General features: G+C 47.8%; 1 protein-coding gene across 1 annotated transcript in view; it reads right to left on the bottom strand.

Annotated features, from left to right (window-relative positions):
- Positions 1 to 7632, bottom strand: part of NECTIN1 (nectin cell adhesion molecule 1) — a 143520-nt gene extending 135888 nt beyond the window's left edge. Inside the window, 1 exon segment of the mRNA XM_063311227.1 lies at positions 7371 to 7632. Within this exon segment, the coding sequence (XP_063167297.1) occupies positions 7371 to 7449 (79 nt within the window). The 5' untranslated portion in view covers positions 7450 to 7632.
- Between the last annotated feature and the right edge of the window lie 16376 nt (positions 7633 to 24008).

Consider the following 24008-nt stretch of genomic DNA (forward strand, 5'->3'; position numbering starts at 1 on the left):
TGGAATGTGCTGGGTTTGAGAAAAATAAAATAACATGATTCTAAGCTCAAGAGCTTCTTAGACCCTTAAAGTGATGAGTTACAAGAAAAAGGGTTTGCAAGGATGTGCCTCAAACTCCCTGGAGAAATTTTGCAAGCCATACTGGAACAGAACTGGCTTCCTTCAATGTCCTGCTAAGTTCCTCGTTGGAAAAGAAAGAAGACCTCTTGCACGGTGAGATGGGACAAAAATAGGCCAAGTGCGTTTCTGGAGATTCTCCTTCCAAGCTTTTGATTGTCTTTGTTCCTTCCTCATACTCTCTTCCTTCTTCCAAGGTCTCCTCTTGTCCAGTTGCCTCCATCCCATCACTGCCCTCCCTACCCTTAGCAACACACCACTTGTGGGGAAGGGCAGCACATCTTGATGACACAGCATCTTTCAACTCAGTCTCTTCTTCCCCCAGGCTACAGCTTTCAGTGAAGCTCAGCCCATGTCTGTTCTCTGCTGGCCTCCTCCATGCACTCTCCTGGCTTATCTCTCCTTTCTATCTAGGCTTGTTCACCACACCCCAGAGGTTGCTATCTATCTAATTACACAGCCTCTGTTAATCACGACAGGTAGAGAAAAGATGGAAGGAGGGAGGCAGACAGGGGAAGGCAAGGTACCACTGGCTAGAACAGGCTCTGGGAAATCAGGTCATTTAGAGCTGGCTTTGCGAGTTTACCTTCTGACTCAGCTCAGATACAAGAAGTTGCCTGCAGGAGCCTTCCAAGCTGATTGAATAGCAGCATCAAAATAAAATAATGTAGCAAACTTCTGGATTAGCATGGAGGGACAAAGCCTTGGCTGGCACTTCCTGACTCCACCAAGGTCAACAGTGTTCTTATCCAATGCTTCTAGGCCAAGGAAAGATCTTCCAGGGCATAACAAGTGATTATTTGTTCTTCAGGCTAATGGCAGCCCTCTATTTGTTTTTCTCCAGGCACCCCTCTGGCATTATCGCCTTGCATAATGGCATTCACCATGGAGAGAAAATCCTGTCTCATTTAGGAGGAATACCAGGAACACTCAAGGTATATAGGATTATAGAGAAATTTGGCTTGGAGCCTCTTCATTGCCCTCCAGGTGAGTGGCCAAAATCTCAGAATTGCACAGCCAGAAGGGCCGTTGCTAAGAATTCTGGGAACTGAAGTCTGGGAACTGAATTCTGCCATGGTCGCAGGCTGGGAAAGAAGCAGAAGTAATAGAGCATTACAGGTTGTGTTTGAAGCTGGTCTCTGTGCTGAAAATTAGGGGCTGTAGCTTGCAGGCAGGGCTGAGTTCCATGTCTCTCCATCTCTTTCTCAGGAAATTAATCACTTATACTAATTACTGATGCTAGGACTTAAAAGATGGTGTACATTTAGTTTTATTTTTCCAACCTACTTCCTAAGGCTCAGAGGAGGTGACCATTTTCCTTCTCTTGCTTATAGCAGCAGTGACTCATAGTGACTTGGGACACCCTCATGTTGATCAATGGGGTAACTGAGACAGAGATAGACCTTTTTGTGCCTGGTGAGTTCCCAAAGCTCTCCAAAGTGATGCATCTGAGCCATTGGGCAATCAGTCATGTGCATACAATACAGGTTGTCCTCACTTGACAACCATTTGGTTAGTGACGATTCAGACTTACGACAGTGCTGGAAAAACAACTTACAACCGGCACTCACACTTATAATCATCGCAGCGTCCCCACGGTCACGTGATCACGATTTGGGTGCTTGGCAACCAGCTCGCATTTATGACCGTTGCAGCGTCCCGTGGTCACGTGATCATCATTTTCAACCTTCCTGGCCGGCTTCTGGCAGGTAAAATCAATGGGGGACTGCGTGATTCGCTTAACAACCGCTACAAAAAAGGTCGTAAAATCAGGTTGGATTTGCTTAATGACTGCTTTGCTTAGCAACCTAAATTCTGGTCCCAATTGTGGTCGTTTAGCAAGGACTACCTGTGTGGGGAACGCATGTCCCTTATTCCATACATCTCTGGTCCTCCCCATCATCCCAAAGCAACTTTTACATACTGGCCACCTCCAGGACGCTTTACCCAAACCTGATTCTACCATTCCCCCCTGCTTTTTAGTTATGCATCCTAGGCGCGAGATGTAGCTGATTTCACCTTATAACTTCTGCTTTTTCTTTCTCCTGTTTTGTTATCTGGCCAATAAGTTTTTATTGTAGGTTATATTTTTAAATTATTTACAGTCCTTGCTAATAAGGCTGGATGGGAGCTAACATTGGGGTCAATAAAGAGGGGTGCGGCACGAAAGAAACTCCCTGGAAATGTGATTTGGACCTGTCTGAGTGAGATCAGGGCCAGCTCCTAAGTGGAATTTTTAAAATCTGCCTATCTGTATAAATACATATACTCAACTCCCATCTACAGCCTTACAGCACCCTGTCCTCCTGGGGTTACAAACACATCAGGAGTTATCACCACTGATTCTTGTGGGCCTACCTCCACCCTGGAGTTTGCATTCAGGTCAGGTAGATCGAGCCAGTGTTCGTGCCATGCTGCTTGCTGGCCATGCAAATAGGTTCGAGAAGGTGCAGATTCAGTGTCATTATGACTTGCTGTCATCAAAGATCTGAAGACTTCCGCGAGCAAAGGAATGGAATAATTTTCTGCATCCAGCTAATGAAGGCGGGGGTGGAGGGTGGGGGGTGGGGGGGAAGAGAACCTTAGCAGTGGAAATTTTTCCTAAACATAATCTATTATTTCCCTGTCAGCTTTTACATATTACTTTGTTGCACCTGTCAGCGATGCGGTCCCAAAAGGGGAAGAGGCTTCAAAAAACCCGTAGAAATGTGTGACACTTATTATTTATTTAATAGAGCAGCAAAGCTGAGGTTTGGATTTGCACCATCGATGCACGCCAGGTCACTGCTTAACGTGTAACGCATCCACAAATACCTGGGGGGGGGGAAGCGTTTGCAGGGTGCATGTAGATCATTCCTCCTCTGTTCATCCCATTTGAAAGCCAAGATGCTTTAATGATTTGGGGGCTACCCTGTACACTTTAACTGGCCCCAGAACGGCTGCTGGAGATATCCATTATCCTTGCTCCGCTGAACCCATTTCCCTGATAGGTAAATAACAGAACTGCTTCTTTTTCAAGGCAACTGAGTCCCCATTTGACAACATATCTCAGCTCTCTCTCGTGTCCCTCAGAGGCTTTTACACCACAACTGCCAGTTTTGCATCTCAAGCCACCCCAGCCGACGTCTGTAAACTCTGCAAAGAAACAAAGAACCGTTGCACCACCAATTGCAGGATGCAGATCCGCAATCCGTTGCTGAAGGCAAATTTGCAGAGCCTCCCCCCACCCGCCCTCGGCAGGTGATCCGTTTTCGCTTTTATGGCAATATATCTCTTTTATTTGTGCATATGGAAAAGCAAACACTGTAATCAGCAGAGGCAGGCGCAGCGGAGAAGCAGACAATGTCATAAAAATGTATCTACCCGCACAGAAGTGATGAACATTAACCTGGAACGCAGGGAAAGCATTATCCTGAAATAAACACCTGTTGCATAGATTGCAACATGACTCTGCTCTCCCATTGAGGAGGTTGGGGAAGACAGAAGGAAGCGGGGAAACCTCGCCAAAGCGTGTTTGACTGGTCTCCCTGAAAATGGGGCTGGGCAATTGGTGGGAACTTTCAGGTGAACCAGGCCCATCAGGTTAAACCGGATTAGGATTTGTTTCTTGGAGTATAGCACACCACAAGCATTTATTTATTTATTTGTTTATTTATTCATCCATCCATCCATTCTTTCATTTATTCAGTTTATATGGCTGCCCATCTCAAACAAGTGACTGACCCACTGCACTTGAAGGCTGCTTAGGTAACACTTCTGCCTCTGTTTTTCCCCATCACAACGCTGTGGGGTAGCTTGAGAGGGAGGGGCTGGCCCAAAGTCCCCCAGGAGGCTTCTGTGGGTGGGTGGGTCGGGCAACACCTGGTCTCCCTGGTCTAGTCCAGCCTCTTCCCCACTACACCTGATTGGCTCTTGGGCTGGAGGGAAGGAGGGACCAGCCCAAATCCTGCCAATTATCTTCTGTTTTATTTTATAATAATAATCTATTTATAATATAATATAAGAATAAAGAAGAAGAATCTTCTAATCTAGCACCTCCCCACCTCTCTATTTCTTCACCTGAGTTTATTTCCTCTCCTTTTCTGTGCTTCACCTGGGGACAAATGAATAAATACATTTTAATTTAAATATTCCTTCTTTTTCGCCTCCTGATAAGCCAGATTCCCACACCCCAGGAACGGGTAGGCTCATACAAGCACAGCAACAGACACCACCAAATATGCTCCCTGCATACCCTCATACAGACATACACGCTTTTCCTGTAATTGATGGGACTCTCAGCTGCATGGTGTTGCTGAAACAAAGACCATTTTTACCAAAACTGCCACAAATGCCTCTTGATTTCCATGTCTTTTTGAGGTCTGTGCGTGTAAGAATTGACCAGGGGTGCAGCGCCCACATTTGGAACGCAAACGGCCAGTCCTAGAAATATGTTTTTGAATGAAGGAACGAGGCAGGGCAGGGAATTTATCTTGCTCGGTAAACAAAGATGGTCTTTATTCCTGATCTGAGCTGAACTCCCAAAGGCCATAACTCACCCAGGGTTTACCACTTAGTAAATATCCCTCTGATTCAGAAGCTGAAAGTACGCTCAGCTCGGTTATAAAGCAGACTCATGCAAGGGTGAAGCAGAGAGGAAAACCTGTCATGGTTTGATCCTAAATCCTGATCCATAAAGGAAGACACCACTGTGCCGACGCTTCATTCCCATTGCTTTCTCTCTCTGATTCCTCCCCCATTATCAGCACTTAGACCAGTGTTTCTCAACCTTGGCAGCTTGAAGATGGGTGGACTTCAACTCCCAGAATTCCCCAGCCAGCATATGCTGGCTGGGGAATTCTGGGAGTTGAAGTCCACCCATCTTCAAGCTGCCAAGGTTGAGAAACACTGATTTAGACGGTCAGCTACGTTCACTGCCTTGAGTTATTTATAAAAATAATAAAGGTGGGATAGAAAATAAATAAAAAATAAATAAACTCCCCGAGGCACCCTTTTGGGGGGAGATGGGCGGTGATAAAAATTTGAAAAATAAATAAATACATACATAAATAAATTAAATTAAATTAAATTAAATTAAAAGTTTCACACAGGGTGTCAAAATGAGATGGAAGGAGAAGTGACCATTTTAAAAATGCATGGGAGATCTAAACAAGCCCCGGGCTGCGCTCTATAGCTTTGCTTCGATCTAACTGTCCCAATGCCCCTTTGCATGGGGAACCCTCGGCTTCAACAGGCTCCAAGACAGGCATTTCCATTTGAGCCCAGCATCCCCAGTTCCAAACAATCCAGTAACTGGCCAGGCAGTGGGTAGGCTAATTCTCAAAATCTGTGTCCAATTTTCAGCTACTGAAATGGAGGGGGGGGGAGAGCTTTGGCAATACAAAATTCTCACATTTTCCCTGCATCAGAAGGCACGATCTTTGTGAAAGCAGGCTTGCGTAATACTGAAAGGGGAAAGATCTCGGTGGTGTTGTTTGGAGTCAAAGTACTAAGCTACTGAGTCAAGGAAACCAATGGTCTTTTGGATGTGACTAGATTCCAACCACCATCGGTCCCAGCTAGCAACTCCATGGGCAAGGATGATGGAAACTGGAGTCCAAGCACCAACATCCGTGCTGTGGAGCCATGCAAAACAGCCATTTTGGGATAGGCCTTTTCTCAACATAATCTGGACCACTCAGGACCCCCGAGAACCATCGCACCAAATTCGCTGGAGGACGTCCCGGCTTCCCTGGTTCGTGCCTCCAGCATGAGCTGCTGCTAAGCCTGCCACCGTCCCCTGGTTCCAAAGGGAGAGAACATAAAGAGCCATCCTCCCATCTTGGCATGCTTCTTTCTCCTTCTCCCCTTTTTTGCAACCGTCTCCTCCTCTTCCCCGAAGTCTGAACCCCGACACAGCTTTCCATGTAGACGGGCTGGTTCCTTGCCTCCCGCTCCATCTGCCGAGCCTCCTCGGCTTAGTCTGCCCCCTGCTGGACCAGCAGCAGAAGCAGCACCATTCCGGAAATCAAGCCGAGCCAAGCCAAACCATCTTTTTGGCAAGCTGTCCCTCCAGCAGCGAGGGGCATCCAAAAAAAAAAAGCAGGCAAAGACAAGACACAAAAGGCAACCAACATCAACCTGGCCCAGCTGTCAGGTCAAGAGCCCCCACCCCACCCCGAACAAGAGAATTTGACAGGGCAAGTCTGTGTAGGCACCCAACGTCGGCAGCCCCAGCTCTTGGCCACCGCTGGAACTCCAAGCTACCCAAACACAGATTTTGCTGACTGCGGAGTGTCTCTGCCAGGAAACTGCTCTTGCCCCAAAGACCCACCGCAAGACAAGTTGGCATGGACATCCAGGGGAGAGGAGCACCATCTGCATGGACGCGTCCTCCCCACACACCCAACACGCAGGTCCCACAACTGTTCAGTCCATCAAATGCCCACTTGGATTGGCTTCTCATACATTTCCTGGGAACACTGCCCACACAATACGCTTGCCAGGTTCTTCAGTTGGCTTCTCTCCTCCGGTGCACCCTTGGCTCCTGCTAGAAGCAACCAACAGCCCCCCACCCCACCCCCGTCCAAATTATCCCAAGGAACACAGAAAAGGTTTTGCTTAGAAAGAGTCGGAAAGCTGGGTGAGTTATCGGCACAAGCAGCGCAGGAAGGCAAATCTTTGCAACAACCCCCAACTGTCCCAAAGAAGAGAAGCACCCTTTCCCCCTGGATATGGGAATAACTCAGAGCTGCTCCCGGTCTCCCAAAGAGGATGGGGAGAAGCAGCAGGGATATCTTGGACGATAGCTCCCATCCACCATTGGGTGAGGGACCGCTGGTCTATCCAGCAGCGAAGATGTTTTTCAACCAGGATGAGCGAGTCTGCAATTCACCCACCCCTTGAATTTTCTTTTGGCCCCCCTGTCAATCAAGACAGAATGTCTAGGGTGGACCAAGCCTCCTTCCTCACCCACTGATGGTGCACCCTCCCCTGGCAGAAGAGTGTGAGCCCAGGTTGCCAGCCTCCTGCCACCCCTCCCAACGGGCATGGGTAGGTGCCCGCAGCCAAAACGGACAACAAGAATAACGATCGTCAGTCCTAGCACTGGCAGGAACCCCCAACCCCTTTCTTCCAATTTCCCCAGCGTTTCCCCCCCTCCCTCGCCCGCTCGGGCAACCCCCCCAGCTCGCCCCTCCTCCCGCCCCCCGCCCGCTGCCCAGCGGCGCGCAAGAGAAAAGCCCCAGCGGCGCCCGGGCCGAGGGGTGGCTCACCTGGGCAGGACAGCGCCGCCAAGCACACGCCGGTAGTCCACCAGCCTCCGAGCCAGCCCAGCTGCGGTTTCCCGGCCATCGGAGAGCTCCCGGGGTCGTCGGGCTGCGGGAGGTCAGTTCGGCCCGAGCCGAAGCGAGGCGGAGCGCGCGGGGCGCCGAGCAGGACAGCTCCCCCGGGGACCGGGCATCAATCGGATCCGCGCCAAAGGGCCCCCCTCTCGCCGAGGGGCAGAGGGGGCGAGGGCGGGGGGAGGGGAGCGCCGACCAGACACGCCCCCTCCTCGCGCAGGGCAGCGCAGCGCCGCCGGTCCCCTTCTCCCGGCGGGGGAGGACAGCGGGCGAGTCGCGGGGGAGGCGGCGGCGGCGGGGCGGTCCTTGGCGAGCCTCCCGTTGCCCACTCGCTGCTCCGATCGGCTCGCCCGCCTCAGGCCAGCCCGCCTTCCTCCGGACAGAGACGAGGGGCTCGCTCGATCCTCCGCCGGCTGGGAGCGTCTCACACCGGATCCTGGCGCCGAATCATCGCCCGCGGCGAGAGCTGCGCGCCGGACAGCCCGGAGGCGGAGAGATCGCGGAGCGGGAGTTCTTTGGCGCTCCCGGGGGAGAGGCGAGCGCGGAGGGAAGCGGCCCTTTTTCCCCCCTTCTTTCCTGCCTTCCTGCCTTCGCCCCGATCCCGGCGCCCCGGGGCCGGCGGTGCCAAGGGAGAGCGAGGGGAGCCCCCGGAGCGCTCGGCGCTGAGCTTCCGCGGCGGCCTCTGCCCGGCGCTCAGAGGGCCTCGGGGAGCCCCCGCTCCATGTCTCGGCGCGAGCCTTCGGCGGGCGGGAGCGGCAGGCGGCAGCCGCGGGTCCGGGCCGGCGGCGGGGCGGCTCGGCGGCGGCTGGGGCAGCGGCGCGCAGCACTCGGGGGAGCAGCGGCTCCGCGCTGCACCATCCGCACCGGCTGCCTCTGAGCGGAGCCGCGTGCGGCCGGGCGGAGAGCAGGCGAGCGGGAGCGCGCCCCGCGGCGTGTCCGCACTTCTGGCCGCCTCGCGCGGGCGCCCGGGCACGCGCAGCGAAAGCAGCACCCACCCCGCCGCTCGCGGTCCCAGCTTCGGAGCCCCGGCCCGGCCCCGCCCCGCCCCGCCCGGCCGTGACGTCAGGGCATGTAACGCTCCGGGCGGGGCCTGCGCCTTAACCCTTTCCGCGGCTCGGGGCGCGTGCGCAGTGCTCGGCTCGCGCGCGTCTCGGGAGCGGGGTGGCGAGATTTGGCTGATTTCCTCCCTCCCCGCGCGGTCCACATTTCTCGGTTCCTTCCTTCCAAGACTTTTTCCCCGTGTTCTTGGCCCTCTGTCATCCCGCTGAGTTTTTTAGCCCACCCTCACCCCGCAACAGTGTGTGGACGGAGACGTCCTCTTCCCACGTTCCCAGGTTCTCTTCCCAGCCCCTTTAAACCGCCCGGATTTTGAGCCGGATTTACGATCCTGCTCAAGGAATCGTAATCAGGAATCAAGGGCGTTCCAGGTTTAAGCTCCTACTTAAGCCAGCAGCAATCCTCTGCACACTCTTAGGTCAAAGAGACCTGCTGACTACAATGAGGGCGTTCAGACGATATCCTGAGTCCCCACCCCGGATTGGCAAATACAACGGTTGGGTTCATCCAACATGCTCTGCCCATTTTTTTCTGGCTGAACCTGACGATTTGCTTACTGTATGCAACTTGGTGAGACCAGGGCTGGGATTCTCACAACACCCTGAACCACAATCTGCCCAACCCTGGTTTGGAGTAGCCTACATGTTTGCTCAAGCAGTGAGCCTTACTCTGTCAGCCTGCTCTTCAGATGCTCCTTTTAATTCACCAATGAAATCTACCTGCCTCTAAGCCAAGTGCATTAGAGGTTATTTTCCCCTCAGGGACAGTGGAGAGCGAGCCCTCGCGGCCTTCTGGAGGACGCCTCGTCACACATGGGGACAGCATGCACTGTTTCCTCCAGCAGAGTCAGCTGTCCTCCAGACTGAGATGGTCAGCAGCTACTTGGGCCCAATCCAAGAAACCCTGGCTCGAAGGAGCTGCAGTTTGGAGCATCTCCTCGGGCAGCAAAGGACGGGCGAGCTCAGGACTGCCCCCCAGCCACCCCCACCCTGCTCCAGGCCAGTGGTGCAATAGGCCGCCTGCTACTCATTTAGCCTGGAATGGGGGGATCCTCAACAAGACCACAATCCCACTCCCAGCACTATTCCTGCTGCTTCACTCACTGTGGAGAGTAAAGAATGAGTAGAGTGTCAATCACACACTCGTGGTCACCAAATTGACATTTTGATCATACTCTGTGGACCCCCCTGGTTAGAAAAGAGTAGAATAGATCTCGGAATACAATATAATGCAACATAATATAGTAGATCTCAATGGAATGGAATGGAGATCCAGTTTGGTGTAGTGGTGAAGGCACCAGGCTAGAAACCAGGAGATCATGAGTTCTAGTCCTGCCTGAGGGACAAAGCCAGCTGGGTGACCTTGGGCCAGTCACTCCCTCTCAGCCCTAGGAAGGAGGCAATGGCAAACCACTTCCGAAAAACCTTGTCAGTAAAACTGCAGGGACTTGAATTGGGCACGATTGAACGGAAAAAAAAAGAACGGAATGGAACAGAACAGGATAGATCTCAGAACAAAACAACAGAACAGATCTCAGAATAAAATAGAGTAATTCTCAAACAGAACAGACCAGAACACAATGCTCCAGTAAGCCATAACAGTTTTGGGATGAAGTGGGATGCCTATTTGTTGGCTAAGGTGTTAAACCAGGTTGGTTTGCTCCTGCCGCTACTGCCACCCTCACCTGTTGCTGTGCGGAATAATTCAGGCACCGCTAGGCTCTCCGGCCTTCGGTCTTTGCCCGAGCATCAGTCCTTGTTGCAGCACTCCCTGGTCTTGGGGCCATTCCTGGAAGTGTCCCGCTGGGCTGAGCTTCCTGCTGCTGACCGGCCCCGGACCTGGGTGCTGCCTTGCAATCGGTGGCCCTGACTCCTGAACCATTCTCCCCACCCTTTCAGAACAAGCAAGTTCCCCACTGGGAAAAGCCACACATTTCCAGGAGTTTCTACTTTGAGGGTGGGGGGACCTTTTTTCCCCATCCCCCCCTTTGCTGAGGTGCCCTGCGCCAGCTGGAGAAGTGGTTGATCTGAAGCACCGTTAGAGGCATCCCAGGAAGAAATCAATGGCTGGCAAGAAAGAAGAAAGAGAAGGAATCGGAAGGGGAGGATGGCATATGCAAAGAGAAATGGATGGAGGGGGCAGGAAGGAAAAACTATAAAAAGATGTCTTTTCGTGTCCTTGCAAGCCTTCACTTGGTCTATTGCATCAGTGGTTCATTTCCACAGGCACAGAGGAAGCTTGCAGTTGGAAACATTTTCTTGTTTATTTGTTCAGTCGCTTCCGACTCTTCGTGACTTCATGGACCAGCCCACGCCAGAGCTTCCTGTCGGTCGTCAACAATCCCAGCTCCCCCAGGGATGAGTCCATCACCTCTAGAATATCATCCATCCATCTTGCCCTTGGTCGGCCCCTCTTCCTTTTGCCCTCCACTCTCCCCAGCATCAGCATCTTCTCCAGGGTGTCCTGTCTTCTCATTATGTGGCCAAAGTATTTCAGTTTTGCCTTTAATATCAGTCCCTCAAGTAAGCAGTCTGGCTTTATTTCCTGGAGGATGGACTGGTTGGATCTTCTTGCAGTCCAAGGCACTCTCAGAATTTTCCTCCAACACCACAGTTCAAAAGCATCGATCTTCCTTCTCTCAGCCTTCCTTATGGTCCAGCTCTCGCAGCCATATGTTACTATGGGGAACACCACTGCTTTGACTATGCGGACCTTTGTTGTCAGTGTGATGTCTCTGCTCTTAACTATCTTATCGAGATTGGTCATTGCTCTTCTCCCAAGGATTAAGCGTCTTCTGATTTCCTGACTGCAGTCAGCATCTGCAGTAATCTTTGCACCTAGGAATACAAAGTCTTTCACTGCTTCGACATTTTCTCCCTCTATTTGCCAGTTATCAATCAAGCTGGTTGCCATAATCTTGGTTTTTTTTTTGAGGTTTAGCTGCAAGCCAGTTTTTGCACTTTCTTCTTTCACCTTCATCATAAGGCTCCTCAGTTCCTCTTCGCTTTCAGCCATCAAAGTGGTATCATCTGCATATCTGAGATTGTTAATGTTTCTTCCAGAGATTTTAACTCCAGCCTTGGATTCCTCAAGCCCAGCATGTTGCATGATGTGTTCTGCGTACAAGTTGAATAGGTAGGGTGAGAGTATACAGCCCTGCCGTACTCCTTTCCCAATCTTAAAGCAGTCTGTTGTTCCGTGGTCTGTTCTTACTGTTGCTACTTGGTCATTATACAGATTCTTCAGGAGGCAGACAAGATGATTTGGTATCCCCATACCGCTAAGAACTTGCCACAATTTGTTATGGTCCACACAGTCAAAGGCTTTAGAATAGTCGATAAAACAGAAATAGATGTTTTTCTGAAACTCCCTGGCTTTTTCCATGATCCAGCGGATATTGGCAATTTGGTCCCTAGTTCCTCTGCCTTTTCTAAACCCAGCTTGTACATCTGGCAATTCTCGCTCCATGAACTGCTGAAGTCTACCTTGCAGGATCTTGAGCATTACCTTACTGGCATGTGAAATGAGTGCCACTGTTTGATAGTTTGAACATTCTTTAGTGTTTCCCTTTTTTGGTATGGGGATATAAGTTGATTTTTTCCAGTCTGATGGCCATTCTTGTGTTTTCCAAATTTGCTGGCATATAGCATGCATTACCTTGACAGCATCATCTTGCAAGATTTTGAACAGTTCAGCTGGGATGCCGTCGTCTCCTGCTGCCTTGTTATTGGCAATGCTTCTTAAGGCCCATTCAACCTCACTCTTCAGGATGTCTGGCTCTAGCTCCCTGACCACACCGTCAAAGCTATCCCCGATATTGTTATCCTTCCTATACAGGTCTTCTGTATATTCTTGCCACCTTTTCTTGATCTCTACTTCTTCTGTTAGGTCCTTGCCATCTTTGTTTTTGATCATACCCATTTTGGCCTGGAATTTACCTCCAATGTTTCTAATTTTCCGGAAGAGGTCTCTTGTCCTTCCTATTCTATTGTCTTCTTCCACTTCTGCGCATTGTTTGTTTAAAAATAATTCCTTATCTCTTCTGGCTAACCTCTGGAATTTTGCATTTAATTGGGCATATATCTCCCCCTATCGCTGTTGCCTTTTGCTTTCCTTCTTTCTTGGGCTACTTCTAGTGTCTCAGCAGACAGCCATTTTGCCTTCTTGGTTTTCTCTTTCTTTGGGATGTATTTTGTTGCCACCTCCTGAACAATGTGGCGAACTTCTGTCCATAGTTCTTCCAGGACCCTATCTACTAAGTCCAGTCCCTTAAACCTGTTCTTCACCTCCACTGCATATTCCTTAGGAATATTAGTGAGCTCATATCTAGCTGATCTGTGGGTCTTCCCTAATCTCTTTAGTCTGATCCTAAATTGTGCAAGAAGAAGTTCGTGATCTGAACTACAGTCAGCTCCAGGCCTTGTTTTTACCAACTGTACAGATGTCCGCCACCTTTGGCTGCAAAGGATGTAGTCAATCTGATTTCGGTGTTGTCCATCTGGTGAAGTCCATGTATAAAGCCATCTCTTAGGTTGTTGGAAGAGAGTGTTTGTTATGCAGAGTGAATTGTCTTGGCAAAATTCTATCAGCCTATGTCCTGCTTCGTTTTGTTCTCCCAGGCCATACTTACCTGTAATTCGAGGTGTCATTTGACTGCCCACCTTAGCATTCCAGTCTCCTGTGATGAAAATAACATCTCTTTTAGGCGTGTTGTCCAGTAGATGCTGCAGATCCTCATAGAACTGCTCTACTTCAGCTTCTTCAGCATTTGTGGTTGGGGCGTATATTTGGATCACTGTGATGTTAGATGGCTTGCCCTGAATTCGAGTTGAGATCATTCTGTCGTTTTTTGGGTTGTATCCAAGCACTGCTTTAGCCACTTTACTATTAATTATGAAGGCTACTCCATTTCTTCTGTGGCCCTCTTGTCCACAGTAGTAGATCTGGTGGTCGTTTGATGTGAAGTGGCCCATTCCAGTCCATTTCAGTTCACTGATGCCCAAAATGTCTATCTTTAATCTTGACATCTCACTGATAACCACATCCAATTTGCCCTGGCTCATAGATCTTACATTCCAGGTTCCAATGGAGTGTTGATCCTTATAACATCGGATTCGCCGTTCACCACCAGCACCGTCGGCCGCTAGCCGTCCTTTCGGCTTTGAGCTAGCTGCGTCATCACGTCTGGGGCTAGCTGAACTCATCCTCTGTTCCTCCCCAGTAGCATTTTGACCATCTTCCGACCTGGGGGTCTCGTCTTCCGATGGTATACCGACATATCTCTGGTTGTACTGATCCATTTAGTTTTCACGGCAAGAATACTGGGGTGGGTTGCCATTACCTTCCCCAGGGATCGCATTTAGTCTGACCTCTCTGTCACGACCTTCCCGTCTTGGGTGGCCCTTCACGATTTAGCTCATGGCATCATTGAGGTGCTCAAGCTCCAGCACCACGACAAGGTAACGATCCTTTGCTGAAGTTGGAAACATTATGCCAGTTATTTTTATTCGGGCAGCAGAAAAGTAATAAAATCCTCAGGTCATAATAGGAGGTGGCATTTTCAAGTATCTGAATTCCCTTCCTGGTAGAAAGGTAGCCCATCAGGGATTGCTGCCCAGCCCACACCTTGCTGTGCTGCTAGTTTTCTATTTGCAGAAAAGGATTTGTTTATAAGCTTAATGCAATGGGTTACGGATCTTAACCTGCAGATTGAGATATGTCACTCCCTGCTGCCACTCTTCTAGCTAACCAAGAATTATCCCAGCCAAGGATGGAATTGTCCTTTATTGTTATTATTTGTATTTTATTGCATTCCTATGTTATGACCTGTGGTTACAACAATAAACTTACTTGCTTGAATTGTCATTGTTAACAAGAGGATGGCTTGTTACGTAAAGTCTTACACATCTAAAGTTTGGTTAAGACTGTTTATTCCCAAGAAGTAGGAGAAACTGACAATGGGGTTACATTCAGAGCTGTCTGAATGCTATCCTAAGGCGGGGAAGGTCAAAGCACAATTAGGAATTTACACATTTAAGCAGAAGAATAATATAATATAGTTGGGACAGGACTCATAAGGGGTGCCTTATTCCAGGATATTTTAGGAAAAGCTGCCCATGTAAATCAAGGACCTTTCAATGTCCTTTAGTGCCCTGTAGGGTTACCATTGTTTTAATTATTTGATTGATTGCTGGGCAGTGACCATTGACAAGCATGAGTCCAAATACCAAGGTGCCTGGAGGATTCTTATTGTGCACCTAAATAATTAAATAAACCAAGGGACTTGTTTGTGCTGACAGCCTCCATCTTAAACCACTGTTTGACTTTTGCATCATTTTTAGGGAGCAAAACTCTTTCCTATCTTCGTCCTCCCCCACCCCCTTCATACCACCTTTAGATGTTGCAGGAGAAATAATGCACTATAAGAAGTTGATAGCTAACCCCAGACAATGAAAGATAAAGATGATATTAAACTCAAAAGCAGTGTCGGACAGGAAATTGTAGTCCACCATTAACTGTCTGCCAAGGAAAGATGCAAAACTGAAAAGACAGAAAGACAGACAACCGGTTGCAGTCTTCTGTGTCTGCAAGCGGAAGAAGAGGGCCAAGGAAGAACATCAGAATGGTCTGTATATGGCAAGGTGTGGTGATGAAGAACCAGTAAAGAAGATGGATCAAGGTATCAGCAGATGAGATGTTGTATCCTAAAGGTCTTAAGGAGAGAGTTACCAGCAAAAAGTTGCTAGCCTCTGCTCAGGGCTGGAATCCTCCAGCCATCCCAGACAAATGATTGTCCAACTTTGTTTAAAAATGAGATAATAAAGAACTTCTGTGAAGGGGCCACTGCACCAAGGAGGCCCTTCATCCTACCTCTAGATGAGTACCTGGCCTGGGATTTGCTCCTTCCTATAAACTCATGATGAGAATGGGATTAAATCTCTCCGCATCACATAAGTGGGTCATTCCATCACTCCCTGTACGGTAAAAATGGCCCCTAGGGAAGAGGGTGTCATATATACAGAGTCAGAATTTTCTGTTTTTCCTTGGTCAAAGATGTTTGGTTTTATAGATAATATTCTTATCATTCCAGAACTTACATTATCATCTACCACATAGACAATTGCAACGTGCTATACATGGGGCTACCCCTGAAGAGTATCCGGAAGCTTCAGCTGGTCCAGAATGTGGCCGCGTGGGCAGTTATTGGTGCCCGAAGATCGGCACATATGACACCACTGCTGTGTGAGCTGCACTGGGTGCCACTTTGCTTCTGGGTCCTATTCAAGGTGTTGGTTATGACCTTTAAAGCCCTACATGGCATGGGGCCAGGCTACCTGAGGGACTGCCTCATCCCCTGAACATCAACCCGTCCCACCTGCTCAGGTAGAGGGGGCATGCTGCAGACCCCGTCTGCAAGAGAATTCCACCTGGCGGGGTCCAGGAGGCGGGCCTTCTCTGCAGTGACACCCGCCCTCTGGAACATTCTGCCCCCGGAGGTGAGGCAGGCCCCTTCACTCCTGGCCTTCCGGAAGAACCTGAAAACCTGGTTCTGCCACCTCGCTTGGGGTGGGAGGGGCACCAGTTCATCTTGGGGGTGGCTAGCACCATAGATCCCTCCCCAGTGAATAAGATCTTCACCTCTTGGATTTTATATCTATTTCATCTTTATTTATTGGTCTCTTATATGTAATTTATATGCTTTAATTTTGATTTTATTGTAAACCGCCCAGAGTCCCCTTTTTGGGAGAGATGGGCGGCAATAGAATTTTGAAAAATAAATAGATAGATAAATATGTTTCTCACCTCAAATGATGGGGAAATGTGCCATTGTGGTAGGCTTATTTTGGGGTGATTGTAGCTGATGGGACCAGGGGAATGCCAAGAAAACAATTCAGGGTCTGTGAGCAGTCCTGGGCTGGCACAGAAATGAAGCAGCTTTACTGAAGGCTGAATGAATTATTTTTGATATTTCTTCTTGTGTCTTTTTCATCATCTAGAGATCACAGGCTGGTCTAAACTGGTCCCTTTCCCCCATCCAAGATCTGTCACAAAATCCTCTGAGGAAGACTTGGCTGAGAGATTCTAACCAGGCCCAAGTCTACCCAGATAGCTTCATGGCTGAATGGGGAGTTTGAATCTCAGGCCCCTCAGGCTTAGTCCAACATTCACATTTACTTCAATCAAGTTTGGTTGGGCCTTTCTTGTCTACTATTACTATTACTATTACTACTAATTTAAATTTATTGGCCGCCCAACTCCAGTGGGCTCTAGTCTAATGCAATCAATATAACTGTTTGTATTTGTGGCTTTAAAAACAGTATTGGTGCCAAACAAGTGTAACATCAGTCCACACTTACGAAAGAGATCTTATCAGTAGAGAAGGCAGGTCAACTCTTGATCTTTTACAAGAAACTGATGGAAATATTTAGAGGTTGACAATTCTGTACACCAACTAAGATATGAAGCAGAGGATATCCAATGCTTCCTGTTCCATAGCAACCAGAAAAAAGAAATCCATCTTAAACTTCACTATAAAATTCATCTCAGGCTTGAATTCCAGCCATGACATAGTATAAGTAAATTGGCCAGCTCTTACAAGTATGGTCATGCTTATAAAGCTCTTGAAATTGCAATTAAAGCGTGAAGCAACATTTGGACTGAGGAGGAAAAAAAAAATGCCAGCTTTACCTGGGCAACAATATACAATGCATTGAAACAGGACAGCAGCCTCTCAGTCTTTGTCTGCATCTCACAAGACCAGGAAATTCACATCATTGCAATGGTCCACCCAGATTTCTTTGTAGGGGTAAAGTCCAAAACTCCATAAAAGGAAAAAAAAGGGGAGGATTTTTTTCTCCTTCCTTTATTTGCAAGGCAAAAAAATGTGACTTGTACATTTTGGTTTTCTTTGAAAATGGTCACCTCCCATTTTGTTGGCACACAAGTTATTGCTTGTGATTCAACTGAAAACTTAGCATTAATCTAGGAGTCAACACTGAGAGGTTCATAGCTCTCAAATGCATGAAGGGCCCTGACTTCAACCAGGGCAGCTGCAGGAAAGATGGCTGATACATGTAAAAAAGGGTGGGGGCTTTTATTACACAGTCCTGATCTTTTAAACTATGATCCAGTCTGCTTTTATCACATGGTCTTCTTTGACCCACTCTACAGATGCCCCTCATTTCCACTCACTTTATTCTAATAGCCTTCTAACCTGAGCGAAGGTTAATAATGAGTGAATTCACATTTTCTGCAACTGTGTAGGCTGTACAACCTAGTAGCCAGATTTGTACATATTGCTCAATCCCGCTGCTTTCCAAAGGAAATGGGATTATCGGTTTCCATTAAAACTCATGCATGCCGATTCTTTAGTCATTCTTAGAGAACACGGCTATGCTTGCGTGCGTGAACATGTCCCAGGGGGAAACATTAACCACCAAGGAACTGGATGCACACCATCACAAATGCCCTAGTCAAACAGGGAGGCAAACATCTTTGAAAGCTACCGCTGTTCCTTCTTGCCATTTTTTAAGGTTTGCAAAATTATTTTTAAAATGTATATTGGCCTGATCAGGGTTGAGCCACATGGACAGAGTTGGGGCCTTATCTATCTCTACTTCCAACCTGTTCAACCCCTGTTCTTGGAGCCACAAGGAAGGAGTGAAGAGTAAACCAGGCAAATATATAATTCCTAGAGCAGTGTTTCTCAACCTTGGCAAGTTTAAGATGTGTGGACTTTAACTCCCAGAATTCCCCAGCCATCTTAAACTTGCCAGGGTTGAGAAACACTGTCCTAGAGGCACTCTAGGATTTTGCCTCTGTGTTGTCACAGGACAAGAGGGCTAACTGTCCATTCTGGGCTAGAAGTAATGCCCTCTAAACCCATTACTCCCTGGGTTTCAGCGTTCACACAAACCTCCTTCTTGCCTCTTGACCCAATTAAGTGATTGTGCTCCATTGTGTGAATCAAGACAACCTGTCTCTGCTATGATGAACAACCTTTAATTTGCTTGGCATCTGCGTTGCCTCCCTTTGTGACTCCTTAAAATAAATGTTTCAGAGGAGGCAATTGTTTTTGAGAGCCTGTGTGGCTCCTACAAAGCATTTTTCCTTCCTTCCTTCCTTCCTTCCTTCCTTCCTTCCTTCCTTCCTTCCTTCCTTCCTTCCTTCCTTCCTTCCTTCCTTCCTTCCATTCACTTCCTTGTTAATGTTGTCAGGTATGGGAGAAATACATTTCCCAGCACTCCTGGATCTGGCCCGGAGGCATCCCTATGGAATGGGGATCAGGGAAAAGGGAGAGAAAGTGAGAGACCATGGAAAAGAGGGGGATTGGAGTTCAGTGATGGGCACAGTGGTAAAAAAATCAACCCCCAGAATTCTGGGGTAGAAATTGCCTTTATTGGTGTTTTTGGGTCTTGTTGATGTTGGGTTTGTGCTGGTATTACATTATGGCAGCATATTGGAGTGATAAAAAGAGGTTCTGTGGAAATGGATGACGTGGTCATCTTTATCGTTGTCATCGTCATCATCATCATCATGATCATGATCATCACAGGAAAGGCATTTCCCTTGGAAGCCCTCCTCCTCTTCAGCCTGGGGTCCTATTTGCTCCAAGAGCAACCCTGTCACTCAACTGGGAGAAAATTGTTGACACTTGTCACTGCAAAAAGCCTGCTGGGTACTTCTTGCTGCACTTGATTATATTACCTTTTGGTGTTTATAAACATTTGAAATTTGTGCAGAGCACGGTGTCAAACAGCATCCGAACGCCCGCGTCGGCATTATTTTTGCTCCATTGCCTGTAAATGCTTCTAATGCCTCCATGATTGAGTGAATACGGAATGAGTTCAGCTGCCTCTGGCCTGGTTAAATCAGGGGGCTGGACCAGGCCTGGGGAGGGGAGTACAATCCCCCACTTCTGCTCACTTAAGCCTAACCTCCTTCACAAGGTTGTTGTAAGGATAAAAACACAGAGGCAGCTTGCCTCCTGCTTTAAAGCCAGTGGAGAGAAAGGAGGGATAGAAACAAATAGCAGGTATCTGAAAAGAACCATGTATGGAAGACATGCATCTGGTATCAAGGGCATCTTTCAGTACAAAGATAATATAGTCCTGGGGTCAGGCACTAGACCAGTGTTTCTCAGCCTTGGCAGCTTGAAGGTGGGTGGACTTCAACCTGCCAGCTGGGGAGTTCTGGGAGTTGAAGTCCACCCATCTTCAAGCTGCCAAGGTTGAGAACCATCATGTAGAGGATGCATACAGTATCATCCTGTGGCTGTTGTTTTTTGTAGCGGTTGAAGCTTCTGGACATCCTACGAGAGCAGGTCCACAGAGAAGATGTTGCTGTAATTGAGCCAGGATGCACCTGAAGCACGAGTCACCCTTGTCAGATCTGGCTGACTTCGGTTATGGTTGATTTCCAGTAGGGATGGGGGATGTCAAGGGCAGGTAAATATCCTCCCATCCAGCTCCTAAGGGCAGGTCTTTGGCACCAAGCGTCACTGCCCCCCTCAAGGCTTCTTTGTCATTAGACGAGGAGTTTCAGCAGTCATCTTCAATTGCACATCTCTTTGCACAGTAGCTTTGAGCAAAATTCTAGTGCAACAGCATCAAAAATCTAATGATAGCAATTGTGCCGGCCTCCCACAAGCACACTCCTTGACCTTCTCCTGGATAAGTTCCTTGGAAACACTCATTGTCTATGAAAATTCAGGGTGCTTTGCTATGCCCACTTACATGGGGGCTAAGCCCCATTGAGCTAAGAGAACTTATGCCTGAGGAAATGGGCTCTGAATTGTGCTATAATTAAGTGCATATAATGCCACTGCCCATATTTCCCCCTCATTAGCTTTCTTCCCATCTCTCTTGCTGTCTGTCCCTGTGCTATCGGCTTTCTCATCCACTGAAACTCAAACGTTAAGCTCCAAAGGGCCGAGGACCTACCTCTTTGCTCAGGGTGTTCTGCAAACGGCCATGAGGGCTGAGATAACGGGACAATGGATAAACATGGTTTCCTGACTGTAACCATGGGTGATGGAAACCGACTGGCAATTCTGGCTAGGGGAATATCCTTTGCATACAGACATCAGGGAATAAATATTATTTTATAATCTAACATGGAATCGGAGCCTTTTGCTTAGAATAAAAGGCTGGGCTGAAGGTTGATAAGACCAGAATCAGGGCCATTTTATCTGTGCCTGTAGTAAAGGTAAAGGTTTCCCTCGACGTAAAGTCCAGTCGTGTCCAACTCTAGGGGGTGGTGCTCATCTCCGTTTCTAAGCCTTGGAGCCGGCGTTGTCCGCAAGGACCCGTCCGTGGTCATGTGGCCGGCATGACGACACGGAACGCCGTTACCTTCCCGCCGAAGTGGTACCTATTGATCTACTCACATTTGCATGTTTTCGAACTGCTAGGTGAGCAGGAGCTGGGACTAGCCACGGGAGCTCACCCCGCCGCGCGGTTTCGAACCGCCGACCTTCCGATCGGCAGCTCAGCGGTTTAACCCGCAGCGCCGCCGTGTCCCTTATCTGTGCCTGGGTTTTATGCTTTTTTAACATTCTTGGTTTTTTTTCTTCCTGCCAAGTAGCATGTTCTCCTTTTCATGAGAGCTTTCATTTTAATCTCTTTCTTTCTCCTACCCCACGTGCAATGGCTTGGTTCATACATCATGCATTGTGCTAAGACATTGTTTCTTCTTTTCCTATCCTTGGCTGAATAAGCTGCAAGGGGTCATGCAATAAGTTGCACCATGAATGGTGGGGGATAAATCACAAGGTTGGGTTTACCCAACATACCAGCCAATCCAACCAAACTAAATCCTAGCAGAGAGTAATATAGGAACCTAGCTAATATCTTGGATCAGGGCTAGGTTCTGAGCCCAGTGGAACATGACCAAATTTGGTCTAGCTGTGAAGATCCGTGCCTATACCCACACACCAGTGAGGAGAAAGAAAGCAGTTCAATTGTGACTACTAATTCTGGACACCATACCCACCTAGGAAATGGTAGAATTTCCCTTCCAGCTGGACACATTCAATGAAAGAGTTACCCACCGCTTCACCCTGTTTTTCCTATTGACACATAGGGTGGAGAACGTTAAACCACATTTTCTGTTTCAGCAGTATGTTCCGCAAGCATGCCCATGAAGAAGAAAATAAAAATGTGGATGCCAGCGTGATAAATGTTCATGCAAATCTTTCTAAAAGAAAGGCAAGATTTTATGAAAATCGATGTCTTGTGTTCCCTTCTTCCCCATCTTTGTAAGATAGAAGACAGGAGTTATATAACACAACTTGCAAGTGCCACCTAGTGTTTGAAAAGCAACATCTGAAGGGCTGTTTTCATTCCACGTAGCTGGCGCTGGCCTGGGCTGTATAAACTTGTCCAACTGGCACAGCTCTTACTGAAGATACATAATACTCAAGAATATAGTTGGAAAAGCAATTTATAATCCTGTTGTTTGAGTCCCTTACCTTAATTCACCTTAATTCCTTATAAATACACAGCAAAACCTCTGTTTCTCTCTCTCTCTCTCCCTTTCTATCTATTCACCTGTTTTCCATTATGCTCCAACATTTTATTTGCTCCAAACGTATTAAAGAAAAATACAAAAAACTGTATACAAATTGTGACAGCCAAAAAAGTGTAAATAGGTGTATGCATTTTCACGCAGACTTCAAAAGAGTATATCTGCAATCTGGTGCAGAAACAGAATGGTGCATTTGGGGCTTGATTATAGGCAAATGTGAGAGATCAGTTTGAGCTGTCAGGGTCCCCTAAACCCAAATAAATGGTCTGGAACAGGAAGACAGACAGCTGTCCCTTTGCACCCCGCCTCTTAAAAGAAGGCACAGTTGTTGAACTACAAGTGTATCCAGTGGGAGGAGATGGGTGGTGACAAATTTGATAGATAAATAAACACACACACACACACACACACAAACCCATAATGTGATTCATTTGGCTTTGGTTTAGGGTTATGCAATCCCAGCCATACTGGCTTGTCAGTCATAGTTTATAGCTTTGTGCTATGTGAGAATCAATCCACAATTGAGTCTATTTAACAAGTCAGCATTAAAATGGTTTAGCATGGTGTGTGTCTCTTCTAGCCAGTGGGGTTTATCCAACAAACCAGAGTTAAAAGAAGCCATTTCATTAATGTTTGATTATCTAACTGCATTATCTAACAGATTACCTAACGGATAATATCAGAACCAGTCTGGTGTGGTGGTGAAGGCACCAGGCTAGAAAGCAGGAGACTGTAAGTTCTAGTCCCACCTTGAGCACAAAGCCAGCTGGGTGACCTTGGGCCGGTCACTCTCTCTCAGCCCTAGAAAGCAGGCAATGGCAAACCACTTCCAAAAAACCTTGCCAAGAAAACTGCAGGGACTTGTCCAGGCAGTCTCTGAGAATCGGACATGATTGAACAGATTAAAAAAAAAATTAACTGCACAGAACATTTTACATTTGATGCCTGCCTGAATCCTTAGAAATCCACTTTTGGTGAGTACCAGGTGGCTTTGATCTGCAAGAATACTTCTATGGTTGCCGGCTATTAATCAAGTAAGGACTCTTCTGAACCTGAAAATAAAACAAGGTAGGAAAAACATGCAGAACATGATTTCTGGAATTCTTTCCAACCCCTTTACCAGCAATGACCGTAGGTTTGTGTCCATGTGTGAATGGAGAACACAGAGTGGGCTGCATGTATTCTGTTTCAGGTCACATGACTAGGAGGGAGAGGGGCTTGCAATGGAGAAGTCGCCAATATTCAGAGCCAGTGCCCAGCCACCTCTCCCATAGGGATACACTGGGGGGATTTTTCAGGATTTTTTTTTTTCTCTGAAGCCCTTTGTTTCCTCTGGGACAGTGTTTCTCAACCTTAGCAACTTTAAGATGTGTGGACTTCAACTCCCAGAATTCCCCAGCCAGCATATGCTGGCTGAGGAATTCTAGGAGTTGAAGTCCACACATCTTAAAGTTGCTGAGGTTGAGAAACACTGATCTGGGATTTTGACCTTCCTTTTGCTGGCTTCTCCCTTAACATCAAATTTGGGCCTATTCTGTTCTGTTTTTGGAGAGTTCTCCTGCTGGTGGATGGATGGAGTAATTCCCTGCCCCTTTTACTTAATCTTCTGTTGGGTTGGAAAGAAGAATGATTACTCACCCTGCGGTGGTCACAAGTGCATAGTCTTAAAAAACAACATCCATATCTAATATGACATCATACATCTCAGGCTTACAGAAGCTTTGCATTCTAGGAGAGGATGAGACAATTCTGATGTTCTAGCCAAAAAGGAAGAAGGATTAAACTGTCTGAATGACTTTTAGGGAATTACTTCAACACCTGGAGAGGCATAAAGTCTAAGACAAGGCTTGACTCCTTCATGTTGCCCAGAAAACCATCCTATTATTCTGAGTGGTGAGAGATGTAGTTTCCTGTGGACAGACATTGCCACAAACTCATCCTTCTTGGCTGCATTTGTCACTGCTCCTTGTCTTGGCAAGAATCAGA

The sequence above is a fragment of the Candoia aspera genome, chromosome 9 (genome assembly GCF_035149785.1).
Source record: "Candoia aspera isolate rCanAsp1 chromosome 9, rCanAsp1.hap2, whole genome shotgun sequence".
NCBI lineage: Eukaryota > Metazoa > Chordata > Lepidosauria > Squamata > Boidae > Candoia > Candoia aspera.